At 41.1% G+C, this 22031-nt stretch overlaps 1 protein-coding gene across 6 annotated transcripts in view; it reads left to right on the forward strand.

The window, feature by feature from the left end:
- Positions 1-633: 633 nt before the first annotated feature.
- The window catches only part of mypn (myopalladin), a 51290-nt gene continuing 29892 nt past the window's right edge, over positions 634-22031 (forward strand). For 5 of the 6 annotated variants that reach the window (XM_045211513.1, XM_045211509.1, XM_045211512.1 and 2 more), the window contains exons 1-4: positions 634-853; positions 2245-3411; positions 16676-16851; positions 17053-17104. In XM_045211513.1, coding sequence (XP_045067448.1) covers positions 2246-3411; positions 16676-16851; positions 17053-17104 — 1394 coding nt within the window. In that variant the 5' untranslated portion in view covers positions 634-853; position 2245. The remainder of the gene's footprint in view (positions 854-2244; positions 3412-16675; positions 16852-17052; positions 17105-22031) is intronic. The other variant, XM_041866181.2, reaches the window with a different exon arrangement.

A 22031-nucleotide genomic window follows, 5' to 3' on the forward strand; every position in this document is an offset into this window, starting at 1 on the left:
TAGTAGTTGCCAGGTGCACCAGTTTGAGCGTGTCAAGAACTGCAACGCTGCTTGGTTTTTCACACTCAACAGTTTCCCGTGTGTATCAAGAATAGTCCACCACCCAAAGGATATCCAGCCAACTTGACACAACCGTGGAAAGCATTTGAGTCGACATGGGCCAGCATCACTGTGGAACACGTGACACCTTGTAGAGTCCTTTCCCCGACAAATTGAGGCTGTTCTGGGGGCAAAAGGGGGAGCAACTCAATATTAAGAAGGTGTTTCTAATGTTTTGTACACTGTGTATATAATCATTAGATAGTCATAGTCAAGATATCAATGTTTATGAGATCAAATATAGAGTGGTGGGGTTCTATGATAATGCCCCTTCAACTAGTTCACCAAGAGCACTTACTTTTCTGTTAATAAACACCAGTAATCTGCTGGTTAACATTAGTGTGTCGGAGGCTCAACAAGGGGCTTCTAATTCGGTAGAGTGGCTGTGCTTTGACAGTATGTGCTGCCGGAGGAGGAATCCCTTTCCAGAACGCCTCCCCTGGCCAATGAGCTGGGACGCCACCCAGACACATGGTCCGGGCCACCCCAAAATAACCTGCGACTAGTGCACTCACAAATGTTATTACTTTTACTGGTGACAGGTTGCCCTAGCTACTCACCTCCATATTTCCCAGTAAACTCCAAGGTTAACTCTGTGCAAGTAATTGGGAAGCCGGCCAGGGCAGCTGCCTCTTGTGTGCACATCTTCCCAGGTGGCCACCACCGGAAGACCGGAATCCCCTCTCTTTGAGCACAGGTGCGTTCCGAGGATTACCACAAGCTCCAGCCGGGGCCCGCTGGGGTTTATTTGAAGGTAAAACACCTGTTAATCATAGTGTCCTATTGACTGTCGTTTGGGTTCATTCATCATCCACCAATGAATTGGTGTGTACAGTAAACTCTCAGCAAGTTTCACATAGACCCACTTCATTGGGAAAGCATGGGCTTAAGGCTTATATTATTGATTTTGAAGTGACTGTTACGTTTGAGTAATTCTACCATGAACCTGGGTGGGTATTGTTGCTGGCTTAAGCCAGGGTCTGTCTATTTCCAGCCTGAGGGGGGTGGTGTAGTGTTTCTCTCAGTGTACAGTGTCCCCCTCATAAACTCAAACAAAATGATTTGTTTGTGTCATTAGATTTTGGGTAAGTGATCAAATCCTTGTTGAGTGCACAGAAGATGAGGATAACAGTTTTTTCTTGATTTTGTTCATGTAAACTGAGCCCTTACTATAATTAGATATGACTTGGGGGGGCTTGGTGGCTGTTTGCAAAGGATTAATGTACACAACAGCTGTGGCTGCAAGTCTGTTCGAAGGGGAATTGCTGCCTCTCTTAATTGCGCAGATTTGAGTGTCAGTAGCATCTGTGTACCCTATCCCGTTTCTGGATTCAATAACTACTTGGAGCTAGTGTCAAAAAGCTGTTTAAAGGCTGGGCATGAATAAAATATATGTCTTAAACACACTGAAAGCAGCTACGCTTGTCCAAGTTGGGTGAGATCCAATGTCCATGCATGAAACTAATCTATGTCTAGGGCCACAAGATGTTTAAGGTGTTTTGAAATGAAAATGCTATTTTAATAGGTATCAAATGCATCGTGGTTTAGCATTGGGTTGAAACATTTTGGCAGGCTTTTATTATTATGTGACTGCTCTAGAGTCTAGTGTTTGTTTTTCTTTTGGTAATGAATATGGAAACAAGATATTTTGTATGTTATTAAAACAATTTGTCATATTGACCAATTGCACTCACTAGTCAGGTTTGTAGCTGTGCCCTAACTCCAAGCCATGTGGCTGCTTGCTGATTTTGTGAAAGAATTATGACCCCACGAATGTTAAGCCCAACAAACCGATTCCAAAGAATGACACACTGTATGTCAACAGTTTTTGTGGGGGTGGCATTTGTGCATGGTATACTGTGAATTTCCATTGCAATTGAAAGAGAATGTTGGAAAAAGCAAGGCAGTAATGCAGAAGCTCATCCTAAAATAGGAATTTATTATAACCAACAAGTGAGGTATACATTATTATTGAGATTACTTGCAAAGTATTCTGTGATTACATTTCATTCTTTCTGTCAAATAATGAGTTCATGGGAGAAGCATTGACTGAACGTATTTAAATTATACAGTTTCACAGGGGGAATACACATATGCACTGATACACTCAAATAAAACAGTTTAAACCCTTTTATTTCCCCACAGCATGCAAGAGAACAACGTGGACCAGCCTACATCATTATCTCAACTCTTGAGAGAGAACTACTTGGCCGAAGCGCGAGCACACCAGAGACACAGCGAGATGAGTCGTTCCGACTCCTCCTCACGGCGCCTGGTCTACGGGCCCCTCAAAGGCAAGACGGCGGACTCTGCGGGGCAGGATGAGCCCCAACACCAGCTCCCAGACCTCTCAGCATTCCTGAGTCAGGAAGAACTGGATAAGAGTGTTAACCTGGCCTGTCAGGCTATCGGACACGAAGCCCGTGAGGAGAGGCCAGATGTCAAGGCCTCCGTCGCCCCCTCTGCCACCACCGCCGCATCTGACACTCCCGACACCCAGTCTGACCCGGAATTAGAAGAACCCCTACCAACACACCCAATATTCTTACCAGAGAGACGGCCATACCCACCTCTGTCCCTACAGGACAATGCGATAAGGACAGACGAACAGACATATCAGCCGTCCCAACTGTCCATCCAGGACAATGTGATGAGGACAGACAGACAGATGTTCCCACCATCCATCATCCAGGACATTGCGATGAAGAACAACCGGGAGGACATTAAGAGACCAGGGGCTGGGGGGAGGAACACCCAATCATTTGGCCTGGAGAACCAGTCCAAGAAGGAGTTCCTCAACAAGGCTGCAGACTTCATCGAGGAGCTCTCCTCTTTGTTCAAAGCAAACAGCTCCAAAAGGATACGGCCCCGAACGTGCAAAACTCATAGGAGCAGAGCCAACAAGGGCCAAGCCGATGGGAGCATTTATTCCCTGAACGCAGACGACAGGGAACGGCCGATTCTTCTCCAAGACATCGAAATGGAGATGGAGAGGCCTGCTAATCCCTTCTGCATTCAGCCGCCAGAGGTCCAAGGTTTGGGCATGGACCCAGGATATGGGCACGCTGACTTCCCCATGCAGGACTGCCGGACTACTGAGGAGCAGTATGATGACTCTGAGGTGCTGGAGGCGGATGAACTGGATGAGGCTGAGAGCCCTGCCATGGTTGAGATCACCCCTGGAGTGTACACAGCCGACCCCATCTGTGAGCCCCCTCACTTCATCCAGAAACTGAAAAGCAGGGAGGTGTCGGAGGGCAGCAAGGTCCAGCTGGACTGCATTGTTCGAGGACTCCCCATGCCCGAAGTCCGGTAAGGCGAAACCAGTCAAACTCACTGACTGACCTCTACACGCTGACTACAATGTTAGTGTTTTTGTAGCCATAGTTGCATTTCTTCTTAATTTAAAGGATATTTTCACTTAATTTTTTTATTTTTTATTTTTACATTTACCTCTATTTTTCCACAAATTCTCAAAGTAGTCTATAGGGCCAGGATAAACTGTCACCCACCGTTCCAATTTGTTTAAATAGCAATTTCTAACTTTAGCTAACTTTAGCCAATTCTATCTGAAAAACAATGCGAGTTACAGTGGCTAAAGTTAGCTTAAGTTAGAAGGGGCTTTTGAAACAAATCTGAACAGTTGATGAACGTTTATCCTGGCCCCATAGACTACTTTCAGGTTAAGTGGAAAAATATAGATTAGTAAAAAAAATTAAGTGAAAATATACTTTAAACTCGGGTAGTACTTTGGTAGTAGTACAAAAGGTTGTACACAAGGTGGTAGTACACACATTGTATTGTGATTTACTAGCTAGCTGATTTGAATGCCCCATGCTGTCCACTGGAGGTTGATCGGATCTTGCAGTCTCTCTGAAACAATTCTAAATTTGCCTCATTGAAATGTAATACCATGAGAAGGCAGCCGGTGAGTCAGTGTGGTCAGGAAGCACATATGAGCCTTAAAACAGGAGATTACTCACCACATAGCAGGATCTGAGTACAAATGGGTTATTTTACTGTTGAAGACTTAATCTAAATGGACATATGAAAGAAGTACAGGAATCAAGGGTGAGTGAGCAATATGAGGTAAAGTGGTACAATTTTGATATTGAGAATGTTGTTGACATTGTCACATAGGAACACTCCAGTATTTTGCTAGAGTAGTTATTCAACACATTTTCAAATGTATATATTTATTTTGTTTAGAAGAAAATAAGGACAAAAAGAAAAGGAGTTCTTATAGGTATTTTGTCAATTGTAAATTGACAAGCAAACAGTCATATTTGCTTGTTTGGGCTTGAAGTTGAATGCACATATTCAAATATGCCTCCCCACTGGGCACACACTGGTTGAATCAACATTTCAATGAAATTACGTTGAACCAATGTGAAATAGACATTGAATTGACGTCTGTGCCCAGTGGGTCAGGACATCCATGACACTGAGCTAGTATTTACAGTATATACTGATAAACATGGACTTCAGTCATTTTAGTGAGAGGGTACATTAAACACAGAGAATTGTCACAATTCCTAATTATAGATTATCTATTGGTTGGGAAATCACTGTGTTTTTCATAAGATATATTGATTGTGACATAGCTTTGTGTGGGACAGTCAAGACAAATGTTGCTTTTTTTCTAAGAGATTGACAGGTGATGCTAGCAAACAGCTGACATATGTGTGGGTGTGCGCAGAGGCATCATGCCCATAGGGGGCACAAGGGCACATGCCCTATTTTTATTAATGACTAAACTTCATTTTTAAGGCCACGTTTTAGCATAATTATTTATAAAAAGATCTGTCCGGTGTATTTTGCGGAGGGGTCACACTGACTGGACCAGGCAAAGAGTAAAACTAGCCACCTATCAATTTTATGAAGTTGGCTTTAGCTAGCCAGCAAGATAGGTTCCCAACCTCAGAACTAGCTACCAAGAAGCCATTTCAGGCTATCAATCAAGTTAGATTATAGCTTGTCTAACTGTCTTAGCTGGCATGCCTGCTGGCAAGGTCTTTAGAAAAGACAAGCAGTTACTAAATGTACTGAATAAGACTCGTATTCCTATCAATCCTTTACCCAGATTTTAGCAGAGATGCAGAGAAGCATATTTTGTTTCTTTAAATAAATAACCACCAGTCAGAAGGATACAGACCGCTCAAAAGGTATGCTTAGACATGCAGAAAAATACTTGGTTTAAATGTAATCTGGCACCTTATGATAATATCATGATATTTGTATATTCATTATTATTTTTTTATTTATTTTATTTTTATTTTTTTTAGTCATTTAGCAGACGCTCTTATCCAGAGCGACTTACAGTTAGTGAGTGCATACATTTTGTTATTTTTTTATCTTTTTTTATTTATTTTATTTTTATTTATTTTTTCATACTGGCCCCCCGTGGGAATCGAACCCACAACCCTGGCGTTGCAAACGCCATGCTCTACCAACTGAGCTACATCCCTGCTGGCCATTCCCTCCCCTACCCTGGACGACGCTGGGCCAATTGTGCGCCGCCCCATGGGTCTCCCGGTCATGGCCAGCTACGACAGAGCCTGGATTCGAACCAGGATCTCTAGTGGCACAGCTAGCACTGCGATGCAGTGCCTTAGACCACTGCGCCACTCGGGTGACAGTACATTATGATGCCATGATATGTACCTGTATTGATGATGTGTGTTATGATCCCATGTACTGTGTTGTAATTTGGATGTAATATCTATCCTAGGCATGTTAGTGCAGTATATTGAGGTGTGTGATTTACAACAGTCAGAATGACACTCTCATTTAAATGACAATTGAATTGGTAAGGAGGTATGCTTAGATAACCTATGCAGAAAAATAGACATATTGGCTCTAGATAACAGGAAAAAGCTGTTTCAGGTGTTTTAAAAATGCAAAATTCTACAACTCCTCTGGACCCCCTGTTTATAGGTGCCCCTGTTTGTGGATTCTGTTTTAGGTCTTGAACATTAGATCATAGCAGTGTTTAATTTGGAAAATATTGTTATTTCCCTTATTACTTTACAGAGGAAAAACGACTGTTATGGATCTTACACCGTCCGTTATGGATGTTACAGAGTCTGAAATAGACATTCAATCTTCATTTTCTTTGGATCAAAATCTATCATTACGCATTTGTTGTCATTTGGAATGTTCTTAAAATGTCAGCAGAAGACATAGTACCTTAGGATTGCATAATTACAGGTAGCCTGGTGGCAGGTAGCCGAGTGGTTAAGAGCGTTGGGCCAGTAACCAAAAACGTTGCCGGTTTGAATTCCCGAGCCGACTAGGTGAAAAATCTGTCGATGTGCCCTTGAGCAAGGCACTTAACTCTAGTTGCTCTGAGAAGAGCGTCTGCTAAATGACTAAAATGTCAATGTAAAAATGTAGCCTGCATAGTATACAACGCCAGACAAGGTAAAACCTTTTTAACTTATATATACAGTACCAGTCAAAAGTTTGGACACACCTACTCATTCAAGGGTTTTTCTTTATGTTTTAAAACTATTTTCTACATTGTAAAATGTATAGCAAAGACATCAAAACTATGAAATAACACTTATGGAATCATGTAGTAACCAAATAAGTGTTAAACAAATCAAAATATATTTGAGATTTGAGATTCTTCAAAGTAGCCACCTTTTGCCTTGATGACAGATTTCTCTCAACCAGCTTCATGAGGTACTCACCTGGAATGCATTTCAATTAACAGGTGTGCCTTCTTAAAAGTTAATTTTTGGAATTAATTTCCTTCTTAATGTGTTTGAGCCAATCAGTTGTGTTGTGACAAGGTAGTGGTGGTATACAGAAGATAACCCTATTTGGTAAAAGACCAAGTCCATATTATGGCAAGAACAGCTCAAATAAGCAAAAAGAAACAACAGTCCATCATTACTTTAAGACATGAAGGTCAGTCAATCCGGAAAATGTCAAGAACTTTGAAAGTTTCTTCAAGTGCAGTCGCAAAAACCATCAAGCGCTATGATGAAACTGGCTCTCATGAGGACCGCCACAGGAAAGGAAGACCCAGAGTTACCTCTGCTGAGGAGGATAAGTTAATTAGAGTTAACTGCACCTCAGATTGCAGCCCAAATAAATGCTTCACAGATTTCAAGTAACAGATACATCTCAACATCAACTGTTCAGAGGAGACTGCGTGAATCAGGCCTTCATGGTCAAATTGCTGAGAAGAAACCACTACGAAAGGACACCAATAATAAGAAGAGACTTGCTTGGGCCAAGAAACACGAGCAATGGACATTAGACCGGTGGAAATCTGTCATTTGGTCTGATGAGTCCAAATTTGAGATTTTTGGTTCCAACCACTGTGTCTTTGTGAGACGCAGAGTAGGTGAACAGATGATCTCTGCATGTGTGGTTCCCACCATGAAGCATGGAGGAGGAGGTGTGATGGTGTGGGGGTGCTTTGCTGGTGACACTGTGTGTGATTTTATTTAGAATTCAAGGCACACTTAACCAGCATGGGTACCACAGCATTCTGCAGCGATAAGCCATCCCATCTGGTTTGGGCTTAGTGGGACTATAATTTGTTTTTCAACAGTAAAATACTACTTGAGTAAAAGTCTAAAGGTACAGTGGGGAGAAAAAGTATTTGATACACTGCCGATTTTGCAGGTTTTCCTACTTACAAAGCATGTAGAGGTCTGTAATTTTTATCATAGGTACACTTCAACTGTGAGAGACGGAATCTAAAACAAAAATCCAGAAAATCACATTGTATGATTTTTAAGTAATTAATTTGCATTTTATTGCATGACATAAGTATTTGATACATCAGAAAAGCAGAACTTAATATTTGGTACAGAAACCTTTGTTTGCAATTACAGAGATCATAGGTTTCCTGTAGGTCTTGACCAGGTCTGCACACACTGCAGCAGGGATTCTGGCCCACTCCTCCATACAGACCTTCTCCAGATCCTTCAGGTTTCGGGGCTGTCGCTGGGCAATACGGACTTTCAGCTCCCTCCAAAGATTTTCTATTGGGTTCAGGTCTGGAGACTGGCTAGGCCACTCCAGGACCTTGGGATGCTTCTTACGGAGCCACTCCTTAGTTGCCCTGGCTGTGTGTTTCGGGTCATTGTCATGCTGGAAGACCCAGCCACGACCCATCTTCAATGCTCTTACTGAGGGAAGGAGGTTGTTGGCCAAGATCTCGAGATACATGGCCCCATCCATCCTCCCCTCAATACGGTGCAGTCGTCCTGTCCCCTTTGCAGAAAAGCATCCCCAAAGAATGATGTTTCCACCTCCATGCTTCATGGTTGGGATGGTGTTCTTGGGGTTGTACTCATCCTTCTTCTTCCTCCAAACACAGCGAGTGGAGTTTAGACCAAAAAGCTCTATTTTTGTCTCATCAGACCACATGACCTTCTCCCATTCCTCCTCTGGATCATCCAGATGGTCATTGGCTAACTTCAGACGGGCCTGGACATGCGCTGGCTTGAGCAGGGGGACCTTGTGTGCGCTGCAGGATTTTAATCCATGACGGCGTTGTGTGTTACTAATGGTTTTCTTTGAGACTGTGGTCCCAGCTCTCTTCAGGTCATTGACCAGGTCCTGCCGTGTAGTTCTGGGCTGATCCCTCACCTTCCTCATGATCATTGATGCCCCACGAGGTGAGATCTTGCATGGAGCCCCAGACCGAGGGTGATTGACCGTCATCTTGAACTTCTTCCATTTTCTAATAATTGCACCAACAGTTGTTGCCTTCTCACCAAGCTGCTTGCCTATTGTCCTGTAGCCCATCCCAGCCTTGTGCAGGTCTACAATTGTATCCCTGATGTCCTTACACAGCTCTCTGGTCTTGGCCATTGTGGAGAGGTTGGAGTCTGTTTGATTGAGTTTGTGGACAGGTGTCTTTTATACAGGTAACGAGTTCAAACAGGTGCAGTTAATACAGGTAATGAGTGGAGAACAGGAGGGCTTCTTAAAGAAAAACTAACAGGTCTGTGAGAGCCGGAATTCTTGCTGGTTGGTAGGTGATCAAATACTTATGTCATGCAATAAAATGCAAATGAATTACTTAAAACTCATACAATGTGATTTTCTGGATTTTTGTTTTAGATTCCGTCTCTCACAGTTGAAGTGTATCTATGATAAAAATTACAGACCTCTACATGCTTTGTAAGTAGGAAAACCTGCAAAATCGGCAGTGTATCAAATACTTGTTCTCCCCACTGTATTTGGTTTTAAATATACTTAAGCATCAAAAGTAAATGTAATTGCTAAAATATACTTAAGTATGAAAAGGAAAAGTATAAATATTTTCTATTTCCTTATATTAAGCAAACCAGACTGTACCATTTTCTTGTGTTTTTAATTTACGGATAGCCAGGGGCACACTCCAACACTCAGACATCATTTACAAACAAAGCATGTGTGTTTAGTGAGTCCGCCAGATCAGAGGCAGCCAGGATGACCAGGGATAATTCCGTGAATTGGACAATTGTCATGTCCTGCTAAGCATTCAAAATGTAACAAGTATTTTTGGGTGTCAGGGAAAATGTATGGAATAAAAAGTACATTATTTTCTTTAGGAATGTAGTGTAGTAAAAGTAGTCAAAAATATAAATAGTAAAGTAAAGTACAGATACCCCAAAAAACGTCTTAAGTAGAACTTTCAAGTATTTTTACTTAAGTACTTTACACCACTGAAAGTCTGTGGCACACAGCTCTTCTGTACATTGTCAGCACTTAATGTTCAAATAGAATGCATTGAAACACCTTGTATTGAGATGAAAAAATGCCAACAGAGCTTTTTCAGCACACAAATAAACCTTTATCCTTGCTTCTGAAAGTAAACCACAATACAAAAGTATCTGCTGAGAACAGACATATAAACAAGTGTCTATGGAATAAAATGTGTCAGAGTGTAGTTACAAATATTTCTGCCCTGGGCTCTATGTGTACCTTTCCTCTCTAGGCTAGGGTCTGGAGGGAAAATAGCCTTGACAGGTGCAGCAGCCAGGCAGTCTACGCAGGGACTAGCCACCTCCTCTACCACTCATACTTTCAAATTAGAACCTTACTCATTAGAAATGACACGCTTTTCCAGTGATGTCCCTTACATACATTGTGCGAGAGTATCAGCCACAGATCAGGAGTATGGCATATCAAAGTGGGAGTTTGCATCAGGGTCATTTTGGATACTCTGGAACGTCTTTCTCGATAAGGATTGGGATTTCTATTGCATCTGTTCTCCTCTATGGGGCTCACTAAAGGTGACCACCTCTCTTTGGAATAAACTCTTACCTTTGCTAACCTAGCCAGAAAATCATTTCGATAGGCTCACTGGTTTGTTAGAGATTGAGTAGCAGACTTGCGGGCCTACAAACGTGTTCAGAACATCCTCAGCTTATACTGTGTATTGCAGACTGATTTGTTTGATTTGAACGTTTGTCCAATATTGAGTCTTTTTTTATTACATATATGATTATAATTAGTCCCAAGTTAATCTTTATTTAGTATTTTTCTGTGTATGCAGAACATTATTTCATGCTGGATCATTTAGGCCCATAGCTGTCTCAAGGCTTTATAGCATACACTCGAGTATATGCAGTATAAGCAAATTCAATGGAGTCATTTTATCAGCTTTTCTTCTCTTTCTCAGATATTAAACGTGTTAAAATCGTAATAATTGTTTGGACCATTATACACTGAGTATACAAAACATTGCTCTTTCCATGACATATACTGACCAGGTAAATCCATGTGAAAGCTATGATTCCTTATTGATGTCACTTGTTAAATCCACTTTAATCAGTGTAGTTGAAGGACGAGGAGACAGGTTAAAGAAGGACTTTTAAGCCTTGAGACAATTGAGACATGGATTGTGTATATGTGCCATTCAGAGGGTGAATGGGCAAGAACAAATATTTAAGTGCCTTTGAATGGGGTAGGGTAGTAGGCGGGGCAGGATTAAGAAATAATCGGCCCCAGGCTGTGTAATACAGCCATAATAACATTTGCGATGTGGCATATGCTACAGCTGAGTAGAGGTGTTTTTAGGATTTCCACACATGGGAATATTTGTTAGCAGGGTCTGGAAAAAGACTGTCCCTTTAAAAACTAAATTCATGCAATTCTATGTCATTTACATATTTTTTAAGACCACACAAATGACTGAAATTAGTGGCTACTCTGACACTGACAAACTGAGATCAATCTGGTCTTGTATTCAAACAAGCAATAGCCCAGGCCAATGAAGCGACACACAGATACAACATTAGGAGGATATACACTATATATACAAAAGTTTGTGGACACTATTTCAGCCACACCCGTTGCTGAAAGGTGTATAAAAATCGAGCACACAGCCATGCAATCTCCATAGAAAAGCATTTGCAGTAGAATGGCCTTACTGAAGAGCTCAGTAACTTTCAACGTGGTTCATCAAATGTCTTCCCTGCTAAAGCTGCCCGGTCAACTATAAGTGCTGTTATTGTGAAGTGGAAACGTCTAGGAGCAACATTGGCTCAGCTGGGAAGTGGTAGGCCACACAAGGTCACAGAACGGGACCGCCGAGTGCTGAAGCGCATAGTGTGTTCGAGAGAGAGGGTGTGGATTTCTTTCTATATGGTTTTGATACACTACCAGTCAAAGGTTTGGACACACCTACTCATTCAAGGTTTTTATTTAATTTTTACTATTTATTAAATTGTAGATTAATAGTGAAGACATCAAAACTATGAAATAACACATATGGAATCACGTATAGTGGGGAGAACAAGTATTTGATACACTGCCGATTTTTCAGGTTTTCCTACTTACAAAGCATGTAGAGGTCTGTAATTTTTATCATAGGTACACTTCAACTGTGAGAGACGGAATCTAAAACAAAAATCCAGAAAATCACATTGTATGATTTTTAAGTAATTAATTTGCATTTTATTGCATGACATAAGTATTTGATCACCTACCAACCAGTAAGAATTCCGGCTCTCACAGACCTGTTAGTTTTTCTTTCAGAAGCCCTCCTGTTCTCCACTCATTACCTGTATTAACTGCACCTGTTTGAACTCGTTACCTGTATAAAAGACACCTGTCCACACACTCAATCAAACAGACTCCAACCTCTCCACAATGGCCAAGACCAGAGAGCTGTGTAAGGACATCAGGGATACAATTGTAGACCTGCACAAGGCTGGGATGGGCTACAGGACAATAGGCAAGCAGCTTGGTGAGAAGGCAACAACTGTTGGCGCAATTATTAGAAAATTGAAGAAGTTCAAGATGACTGTCAATCACCCTCGGTCTGGGGCTCCATGCAAGATCTCACCTCGTGGGGCATCAATGATCATGAGGAAGGTGAGGGATCAGCCCAGAACTACACGGCAGGACCTGGTCAATGACCTGAAGAGACCTGGGACCACAGTCTCAAAGAAAACCATTAGTAACACACTACGCCGTCATGGATTAAAATCCTGCAGCGCACGCAAGGTCCCCCTGCTCAAGCCAGAGCATGTCCCGTCTGAAGTTTGCCAATGACCATCTGGATGATCCAGAGAAGGAATGGGAGAAGGTCATGTGGTCTGATGAGACAAAAATTGAGCTTTTTGGTCTAAACTCCACTCGCCGTGTTTGGAGGAAGAAGAAGGATGAGTACAACCCCAAGAACACCATCCCAACGTGAAGCATTGAGGTGGAAACATCATTCTTTGGGGATGCTTTTCTGCAAAGGGGACAGGACGACTGCACCGTATTGAGGGGAGGATGGATGGGGCCATGTATCGCGAGATCTTGGCCAACAACCTCCTTCCCTCAGTAAGAGCATTGAAGATGGGTCGTGGCTGGGTCTTCCAGCATGACAACGACCCGAAACACACAGCCAGGGCAACTAAGGAGTGGCTCCGTAAGAAGCATCTCAAGGTCCTGGAGTGGCCTAGCCAGTCTCCAGACCTGAACCCAATTGAAAATCTTTGGAGGGAGCTGAAAGTCTGTATTGCCCAGCGACAGCCCCCGAAACCTGAAGGATCTGGAGAAGGTCTGTATGGAGGAGTGGGCCAAAATCCCTGCTGCAGTGTGTGCAAACCTGGTCAAGACCTACAGGAAACGTATGATCTCTGTAATTGCAAACAAAGGTTTCTGTACCAAATATTAAGTTCTGCTTTTCTGATGTATCAAATACTTATGTCATGCAATAAAATGCAAATTAATTACTTAAAAAATCATACAATGTGATTTTCTGGATTTTTGTTTTAGATTCCGTCTCTCACAGTTGAACTGTACCTATGATAAAAATTACAGACCTCTACATGCTTTGTAAGTAGGAAAACCTGCAAAATCGGCAGTGTATCAAATACTTGTTCTCCCCACTGTAGTAACCCCCCAAAAAAGAAAGTGTTAAACAAATCAAAATATGTTTTATATTTGAGATTCTTCAAATAGCCACCCTTTGCCTTGATGACAGATTTGCACACTCTTGGCATTCTCTCAACCAGCTTCACCTGGAATGCTTTTCCAACAGTCTTGAAGGAGTTCCCACATATGCTGAGCACTAGTTGGCTGCTTTTCCTTCACTCTGCGGTCCGATTAATCCCAAACCATCTCAATTGGGTTGAGGTCAGGGTATTGTGGAGACCAGGTCATCTGATGCAGGTATTCCATCACTCTCCTTCTTGGTAAAATATCCCTTACACAGCCTGGAGGTGTGTTGTGTCATTATCCTGTTGAAAAACAAATGATAGTCCCACTAAGCCCAAACCAGATGGGATGGTGTATCACTGTAGAATGCTGGGGTATCAATGCTGGTTAAGTGTGCCTTGAATTCTAAATAAATCACAGACAGTGTCACCAGCAAAGCACCCCCACACCATAACACCTCCTCGTCCATGCTTTACAGTGGGAAATACACATGTGGAGATCATCCGTTCACCTACACCGCGTCTCACAAAGACACAGCGGTTGTAGCCAAATATTTCCAATTTGGACTCCAGACCAAAGGACAAATTTCCACCAGTCTGATGTCCATTGCTCATGTTTCTTATTATTATTGGTGTCCTTTAGTAGTGGTTTCTTTGAACAGTTGATGTTGAGATGTGTCTGTTACTTGAACTCTGTGAAGCATTTATTTGCTACAATTTCTGAGGCTGGTAACTCTAATGAACTTATCCTCTGCAGCAGAGGTAACTCTGGGTCTTTCATTCCTGTGGCGGTCCTCATGAGAGCCAGTTTCATCATAGCGCTTGATGGTTTTTGCGACTGCACTTGAAGAAACTTTCAAAGTTCTTGAAATGTTCCGTATTGACTGACCTTCATGTCTTAAAGTAATGATGGACTGTCGTTTCTCTTTGCTTATTTTAGCTGTTCTTGCCATAATATGGACTTTTACCAAATAGGGCTATCTTCTGTATACCACCCCTACCTTGTCACAACACAACTGATTGGCTCAAACGCATTAAGAAGGAAAGAAATTCCACAAATTAACTTTTAAGAAGGCACACCTGTCAATTGAAATGCATTCCAGGTGACTACCTCATGAAGCTGGTTGAGAGAATGCAAGAGTGTGCAAAGCTGTCATCAAGGCAAATGGTGGCTACTTTGAAGAATCTCAAATATAAAATATATTTTGATTTGTTTAACACTTTTTTGGTTACTACATGATTCCATATGTGTTATTTCATAGTTTTGATGTCTTCACTATTATTCTACATTGTAGAAAATAGTAAAAATAAAGAAAAAACCTGGAATGAGTAGGTGTGTCCAAACTTTTGACTGGTACTGTATATACAGTGTATTAGGAAAGTATTCAGACCACTTGACTTTTTCCACGTTTTGTTACATTACAGCCTTATTATTTTTTTCAATCTACACACAATACCCCATAATGACAAAGTATTCAGACCCTTTACTCAGTACTTTGTTGAAGCACCTTTGGCAGCGATTACAGCCTCTAGTCTTTTTGGGTATGACGCTACAAGTTTGGCACTCCTGTATTTGGGTAGTTTCTCCCATTTTTCTTTGCAGATCCTCTCAAGCTCTGTCAGGTTGGATGGGGAGCGTTGCTGCACCGCAATTTTCAGGTCTCTCCAGAGATGTTCGATCGGGTTCAAGTCCGGGCTCTGGCTGGGCCACTCAAGGACATTCAGAGACTTGTCCTGAAGCCACTCCTGCGTTGTCTTGGCTGTGTGCTTAGGGTTGTTGTCCTGTTGGAATGTGAACCTTCGCCCCAGTCTGGGTCCTGAGCACTCTGGAGCAGGATCTCTCTGTACTTTGCTCCGTTCATCTTTCCCTCAATCCTGACTAGTTTCCCAGTCCCTGCCGCTGAAAAACATCCCCACAGCATGATGCTGCCACCACCATGCTTCACCATAGGGATGGTGCCAGGTGTCCTCCAGACGTGACGCTTGGCATTAAAGCCAAAGAGTTCCATTTTGGTTTCATCAGACCAGAGAATCTTGTTTCTCAAGGTCTGAGAGTACTTTAGGTGCCTTTTGGCAAACCCCAAGCGGGCTGTCAGGTGCCTTTTACTGAGGAGTGGCTTCTGTCTCACCACTCTACCATACAGGCCTGATTGTTGGAGTGCTGCAGAGATGGTTGTCCTTCAGGAAGGTTCTCCCATCTCAACAGAGGAACTCTGGAGCTCTTTCAGAGTGACTATCGGATTCTTGGTCACCTCCCCGATTGCTCAGTTTGGCCTGGCAGCCAGCTCTAGGAAGAGTCTTGGTGGTTCCAAACTTCTTCCATTTAAGAATGATTGAGGCCACTGTGTTTTTGGGGACCTTTCTTGGTACCCTTCCCCAGATCTGTGCCTCGACACAATCCTGTCTTGGCACTCTACGGACAATTCCTTCGACCTCATGGCTTGGTTTTTACTCTGACATGCACTGTCAACTGTGGGACCTTATATAGACAGGTGTGTGCCTTTCCAAATAATGTCCAATCAATTGAATTGACCACAGGTGGACTCCAATCAAGTTGTAGAAACATATCAAGGATGATCAATGGAAACAGGATGCACCTGAGCTCAATTTTGAGTCTCATATCAAAGGGTCTGAATATTTATATAAATACGGTATTTCTGTTTTTGCTTTGTCATTATGGGGTATTGTGTGTAGATTGCTGAGGATTATTATTTTTTAAATCCATTTTAGAATAAGGCTGTAACGTAACACAATGTGGAAAAGGTCAAGGGGTGTGAATACTTTCCGAAGGCACTGTAAGTGGTAACTAAGTGCTAATTTGGCATTGTAGGGTGGTGTGGTGGCTTCTTGTTTTACAGTGAAAGAGAGCTCACCATAACTTTTTCCCATGACTTGATTGTAGCTACACTTACTGGCAGTTTGCCAGACATACAGACTGGATCAAGACACTCACTACATACACTAATGAGTTATGACAGTCGGAGAGTTGCTAATGCAGAAAAGTTGTTAGTTTTTTTGTTTTGTCAACTCAACTTAATTTCCTAAATTGATGTAACTTAAAAATGTAACATCAATTTATATTTTAAAGTTGAAACGGTTAGATTATTTTAGATGATTATGCTCAATGGACTCAATCCCTAATGTGATGATGACACTAAAAGGAGCGTATGCATTTTGTGGCTTTCCAGGTGGTTTTGTGAGGGGAAGGAGCTGGAGAACTGCCCTGACATTCAGATCATCAACAACGACGAGTTGCACTCTCTGATCATTGCCGAGGCATTCGAGGAAGACACAGGGCGGTACTCTTGCTTTGCTTCCAACTTCTATGGCACAGATTCAACATCTGCAGAAATCTACATCGAAGGTGACCATTGAGTTTGACCTTCAAGTCAAGTGACCCATCTAGAGTGCATCGTTACATAAAGATGTAATGCTGATGTAATTAATTAGTATCTCTTCTGGTTCAAATGTTTCATTTTAAATTAAAACAAATGAATATAGACAATCATACTAAGATCATCCCTACTGTTGAGCTGTACATCACCCTCTTTTATATGTTTTACAGGTGCCTCCTCTACAGATTCGGAGGGGGAACAACATTTTGAACAAGTAGCACAGTGAGTACCCTACTCTTCCTCAACTCAAAATATAATTGGAAAACATTTAATTGCGGCAGTGAAAGCAAGCTTCAAAGGCTTCAATTCTGTAATGTAATAGGCCTCAGTGTAGCACATAAAGTTCCTTCAGAAAGTATTCACACCCCTTGACTTTTTCCACATTTTGTTGTGTGACAGCCTGAATTTAAAATTGATTCAATTTAGATTTTTTTGTAACTGGCCTACTACACACAATACCCCATAATGTCAAAGTGGAATTGTGTTTTTCGAAATGATTACAAATGATCATTATTATTTATTTTTTGGGGGGTGGATCAGCTTGAATATTGCAAATAGATTTAGGCTTTTATCAATGTAATTGTCTTAATCATTTCCAATACCCCATATATTTTTTAAATAAATACATATCTTTTCCTTTATTATTTTCCCCTAACCCTACCATCCCTCCCCTAAGTAGAGTAAATTAATAGACAACAACACTTAGGCGTCTACTTCCAGCTTATACGTACTATATACATTTTACAGACACAGTATATTTTACATTAGTTATATTTTGTTTGTTTTTAGTCCCACCCTTCAGCTCCCCTCAACCCCTCCCATCTACAGTGCATTTGGAAAGTATTCAGGCCCCTTCCCTTTTTCCACATTTTGTTACGTTACAGCCTTATTCTAAAATGTATTTAAAAAATAATAATCCTCAACAATCTACACACCCCATAATAACAAAGCGAAAACAGGTCTTTAGAAATGTTTGCAAATTTATAAAAAATGTACATAAGTATTCAGACCCTTTGCTATGAGACTCGAAATTGAGCTCAGGTGCATCCTGTTTCCATTTATCATCCTTGAGATGCTTCTTCAACTTCATTGGAGTCCACCTGTCGTAAATTCAATTGATTGGACATGATTTGGAAAGGCACACACCTGTCTATATAAGGTCCCACAGTGGACAGTGCAGGTCAGAGCAAAACCAAGCCATGAGATCGAAGGAATTGTCCGTAGAACTCAGAGACAGGATTGGGTCAAGGCACAGATCTGGGGAAGGGTACCAAAAAATGTCTGCAGCATTGAAGGCCCCCAAAAACACAGTGGCCTCCATCATTCTTAAATGGAAGAAGTTTTGAACCACCAAGACTCTTCCTAGTGCTGGTCGCCCGGCCAAACTGAGCAATCATGGGAGAAGGGCCTTGCTCAGGGAGGTCCTACGGTCACTCTGGCACCATCCCTACAGTGAAGCATGGTGGTGGCAGCATCATGCTGTGGGGATGTTTTTCAGCGGCAGGGACTGGGAGACCTGTCAGGATCGAGGGAAAGATGAATGGAGCAAAGCACAGAGAGATCCTTGATAAAAACCTGCTCCAAAGCGCCAAGGGCCTCAGACTGGGGAGAAGGTTCACCTTCCAACAGGACAACGACCCTAAGCACACAGCCAAGACAATGCAGGAGTGGCTTTGGGACAAGTCTCTGAATGTCCTTGAGTGGCCCAGCCAGAGCCCGGACTTGAACCCGATCGAACATCTCTGGAGAGACCTGAAAATAGCTGTGCAGCAACGCTCCCCATCCACCTGAGCTTGAGAGGTTCTGCAGAGAAGAATGGGAGAAACTCCCCAAATACAGGTGTGCCAAGCTTGTAGCGTCATACCCAAGAAGACTTGAGGTTGTAATCGCTTCCAAAGGTGCTTCAACAATGTACTGAGTAAAGGGTCTAAACACTTATGTAAATGTGATATTTCAGTTTTGTATTCTTTATACATTTCCAAAAATGTAAAAACAAATACTGTTTTTGCTTTGTCATTATGGGGTATTGTGTGTAGATTGATGAGAATTTTTTTTGCAATTTAATCCATTTTAGAATAAGGCTGTAACGTAACAAAACGTTGAAAAGTCAAGGGGTCTGAATACTTTCCGAATGCACTGTATCTCTGAACACCATCAACTGTGCTGTGATGTTTCACAAAAGTTCTGAACCTTTCTATTCTCATAGTTTCTACAGATTGTAAATTAAATATACTTTTTTTTGCTAAGATCATTATGATATTATTGATCAATTGAGTGTGACTTTTCAGATCACCCAGCAGTGCTATTTGCAGAGTTAACTCCAGGTAAATGTTGCAATTCTTCAGGCCTTCCTGAACGTGCGACCAAAAACAAGCTACATATGGACAGTACCAAAACAAATGATCTAATGATTCTGTCTCATCGCAACAAAATCTGAAGAGCTGTGATGGTTTTATCCCCCATAGATATAGCATTCTATTGGTTGCAAAAATGTTGTATAATCATTGAAATTGAAAAACTCTATGTTTTGAATCCGGTGTCTATTTTGCAATCTGTATGGCACAGCTATCCATTTTTTGGTCCTTGAATGAAACTGGTATACTTTTTTATTTATCACAATTTTCTTTAACCAATTTTGATATTTAATGCAGGGCCAACAGACAAGATCCTTACTTTCTCACCCTTCCACTTGCTTCTTCCATTTTTGCGGGAATGCTGCAATTAGTTGATTGTAATTTTGGATAGAGGAGACATTTCCATATATTTATTTTTGTAGCATGTTTGAAATAACCTCACCAGTCCTATTTATGATATTATTTACAAAGATTATTCAGTTTTTATTTTTTTTATTTTAAATAATGCTTTTATTAGTATATTTGAGTTTAACCATAATATTTGGTTAAATTTTGTTCTGTCTTTTCTGGTGGATTAAACATAAGTTGCAACCAACTTTATATGGCTTGTTTTAAAAATAGTGATATTTAGAGATTATTTCATTTTCAAATAACCGAAAGTGAGAGGTTGTAATCTGAATAAAGGGAAAAAGGACATTCTTCAACACGGGGTGAGCCATACTAATCTGCTAGAGAACTAGTTTGGATTTAAGTATAGTTTTTGTATGACTGAAACCTTTAGTGAGAGGTCTAATGCTTTAATATTTAATAATTTCTGCCCTCCAAATTCATATTAATTATATAAATAGGCCCGTTTAATTTTGTCTGGCTTGCCGTTCCAAATAAAATGTAATATTATTTGCTCATATAATTTAAAAAAGAAGTTAGGTGTAGGCAGGGCCATAAGCAAATAGGTGAACTGGGATATGACTAAAGAGTTAATGAGGGTGATTCTTCCACAAGTAGACAGGTATTTTCCTTTCCATGGCAGTGAGATCTTATCTAGTATTTCTAACTTTAAAAGAAAACATGAATCATCAGCGTACAATGACACCTGTTTTTAAACCCTGGATTTCTAGCCACTTGATATTATTGTTGGATCTGATTATAATAGTTAACATTTCGATGGGAATAATAAATAGATATGCCAATGGTGGACAACCTTTTTTTAAATGAAAAGCTGAAATGTCTTGAGTCAATAAGTATTCAACCCCTTTGTTATGGAAAGCCTAAATCATTTCAGGTGTAAACATGTGCTTAACAAGTCACATAATAAGTTGCATGGACTCACTCTGTGTGCCATAATAGTGTTTAACATGATTTTTGAATGACTACCTCAACTCTTTACCCGACACGACAATTATCTGTAAGTTCCCTTAGTCGAGCAGTGAATCTCAAACACATATTCAACCACAAAGACCAGGGAGGTTTTTCAATGCCTCGTAAAGAAGGGAGCCTATTGGTAGATGGGTCAAAATAAAAAAAAAGCAGACATTGAATATCCCTTTGAGCATGGTGAAGTTATTAATGCCACTTTGGATGGTGTGTCAATACACCCAGTCACTACAAAGATACAGGCATCCTTCCTAACTCAGTTGCCGGAGAGGAAGGAAACCGCTCAGGGATTTCACCATGAGGCCAACAGTGACTTTAAAACAGTTACAGAGTTTAATGGCTGTGGTAGCAGAAAACTGAGGGTGGATCAACAACATTGTAGTTACTCCACAATACTAACCTATTGACAAAGTGAAAAGATGTACAGAATAAACATATTCCAAAACATGCATCCTGTTTGCAAAAAGGCACTAAAGTAATACTGCAAGAAACTTGGCAAAGCAATTAACTTTTTGTCCTGAATACAAAGTGTTATGTTTGGGGCAAATCCAATACAACACATTACTGAGTAACACTCTCCATATTTTCAAGCATAGTGGTGGCTGCATCATGTTATTGGTATGCTTGTAATCGTTAAGGACTGGAGAGTTTTTCAGGATAAAAAATAAATGGAATGGAGCTAAGCGCAGGCAAAATCCTAGAGGAAAACCTGGTTCAGTCTGCTTTCCACCAGACACTGGGAGATGAATTCACCTTTCAGCAGGACAATAACCTAAAATACAAGGCCAAATATACACTGGAGTTGCTTACCAAGACGACATTGAATGTTCCTGAGTGGGCTTATTACATTTTTGAGTTAAATCGGATTGGAAATCTATGGCAAGACTTGAAAATGTCTGTCTAGCCTGAAGAAGGCACAGTGATGCCGAACGTTGGTGGTTTCTTACCCAATAAATTACTGGGAGTTTATACATAGAGTGTGATACTCTCTTTGTTTTCATAGCTTCCAGTTTATTCACCGTTAGTCACCACCTCTACACTAAATAATGTTCTCTGGGTGTGCGCCAGCTCATGCTTTTTATTAACAATGATCAACAACCAACTTGACAGAGCTTCAATCCAGGTGTGCAAAGCTCTTAGAAATGTACCCAGAAAGACTCACAGTTGTAATCGCTGCAAAGTATATTCTAACATGTATTGACTCAGGGGGTTGAATACTTCTCAAGACTGTAACAAGGCCAAATCTACATTGTGTGGCCGAGTTACAGTTTGGATTTAAATCTACATGAAAATATTTGGCAAGACCTGAAAATGGCAATGATCAACAACCAATTTGACAGAGCTTGAAGAATTTTGAAAATAATAATGGGAAATGTTACACAATGCAGGTGTGGAAAGCTCTAACAGACTTACCCAGAAAG

The sequence above is a fragment of the Coregonus clupeaformis genome, chromosome 37, assembly GCF_020615455.1.
Source record: "Coregonus clupeaformis isolate EN_2021a chromosome 37, ASM2061545v1, whole genome shotgun sequence".
In the NCBI taxonomy this organism is placed as follows: Eukaryota; Metazoa; Chordata; class Actinopteri; order Salmoniformes; family Salmonidae; genus Coregonus; species Coregonus clupeaformis.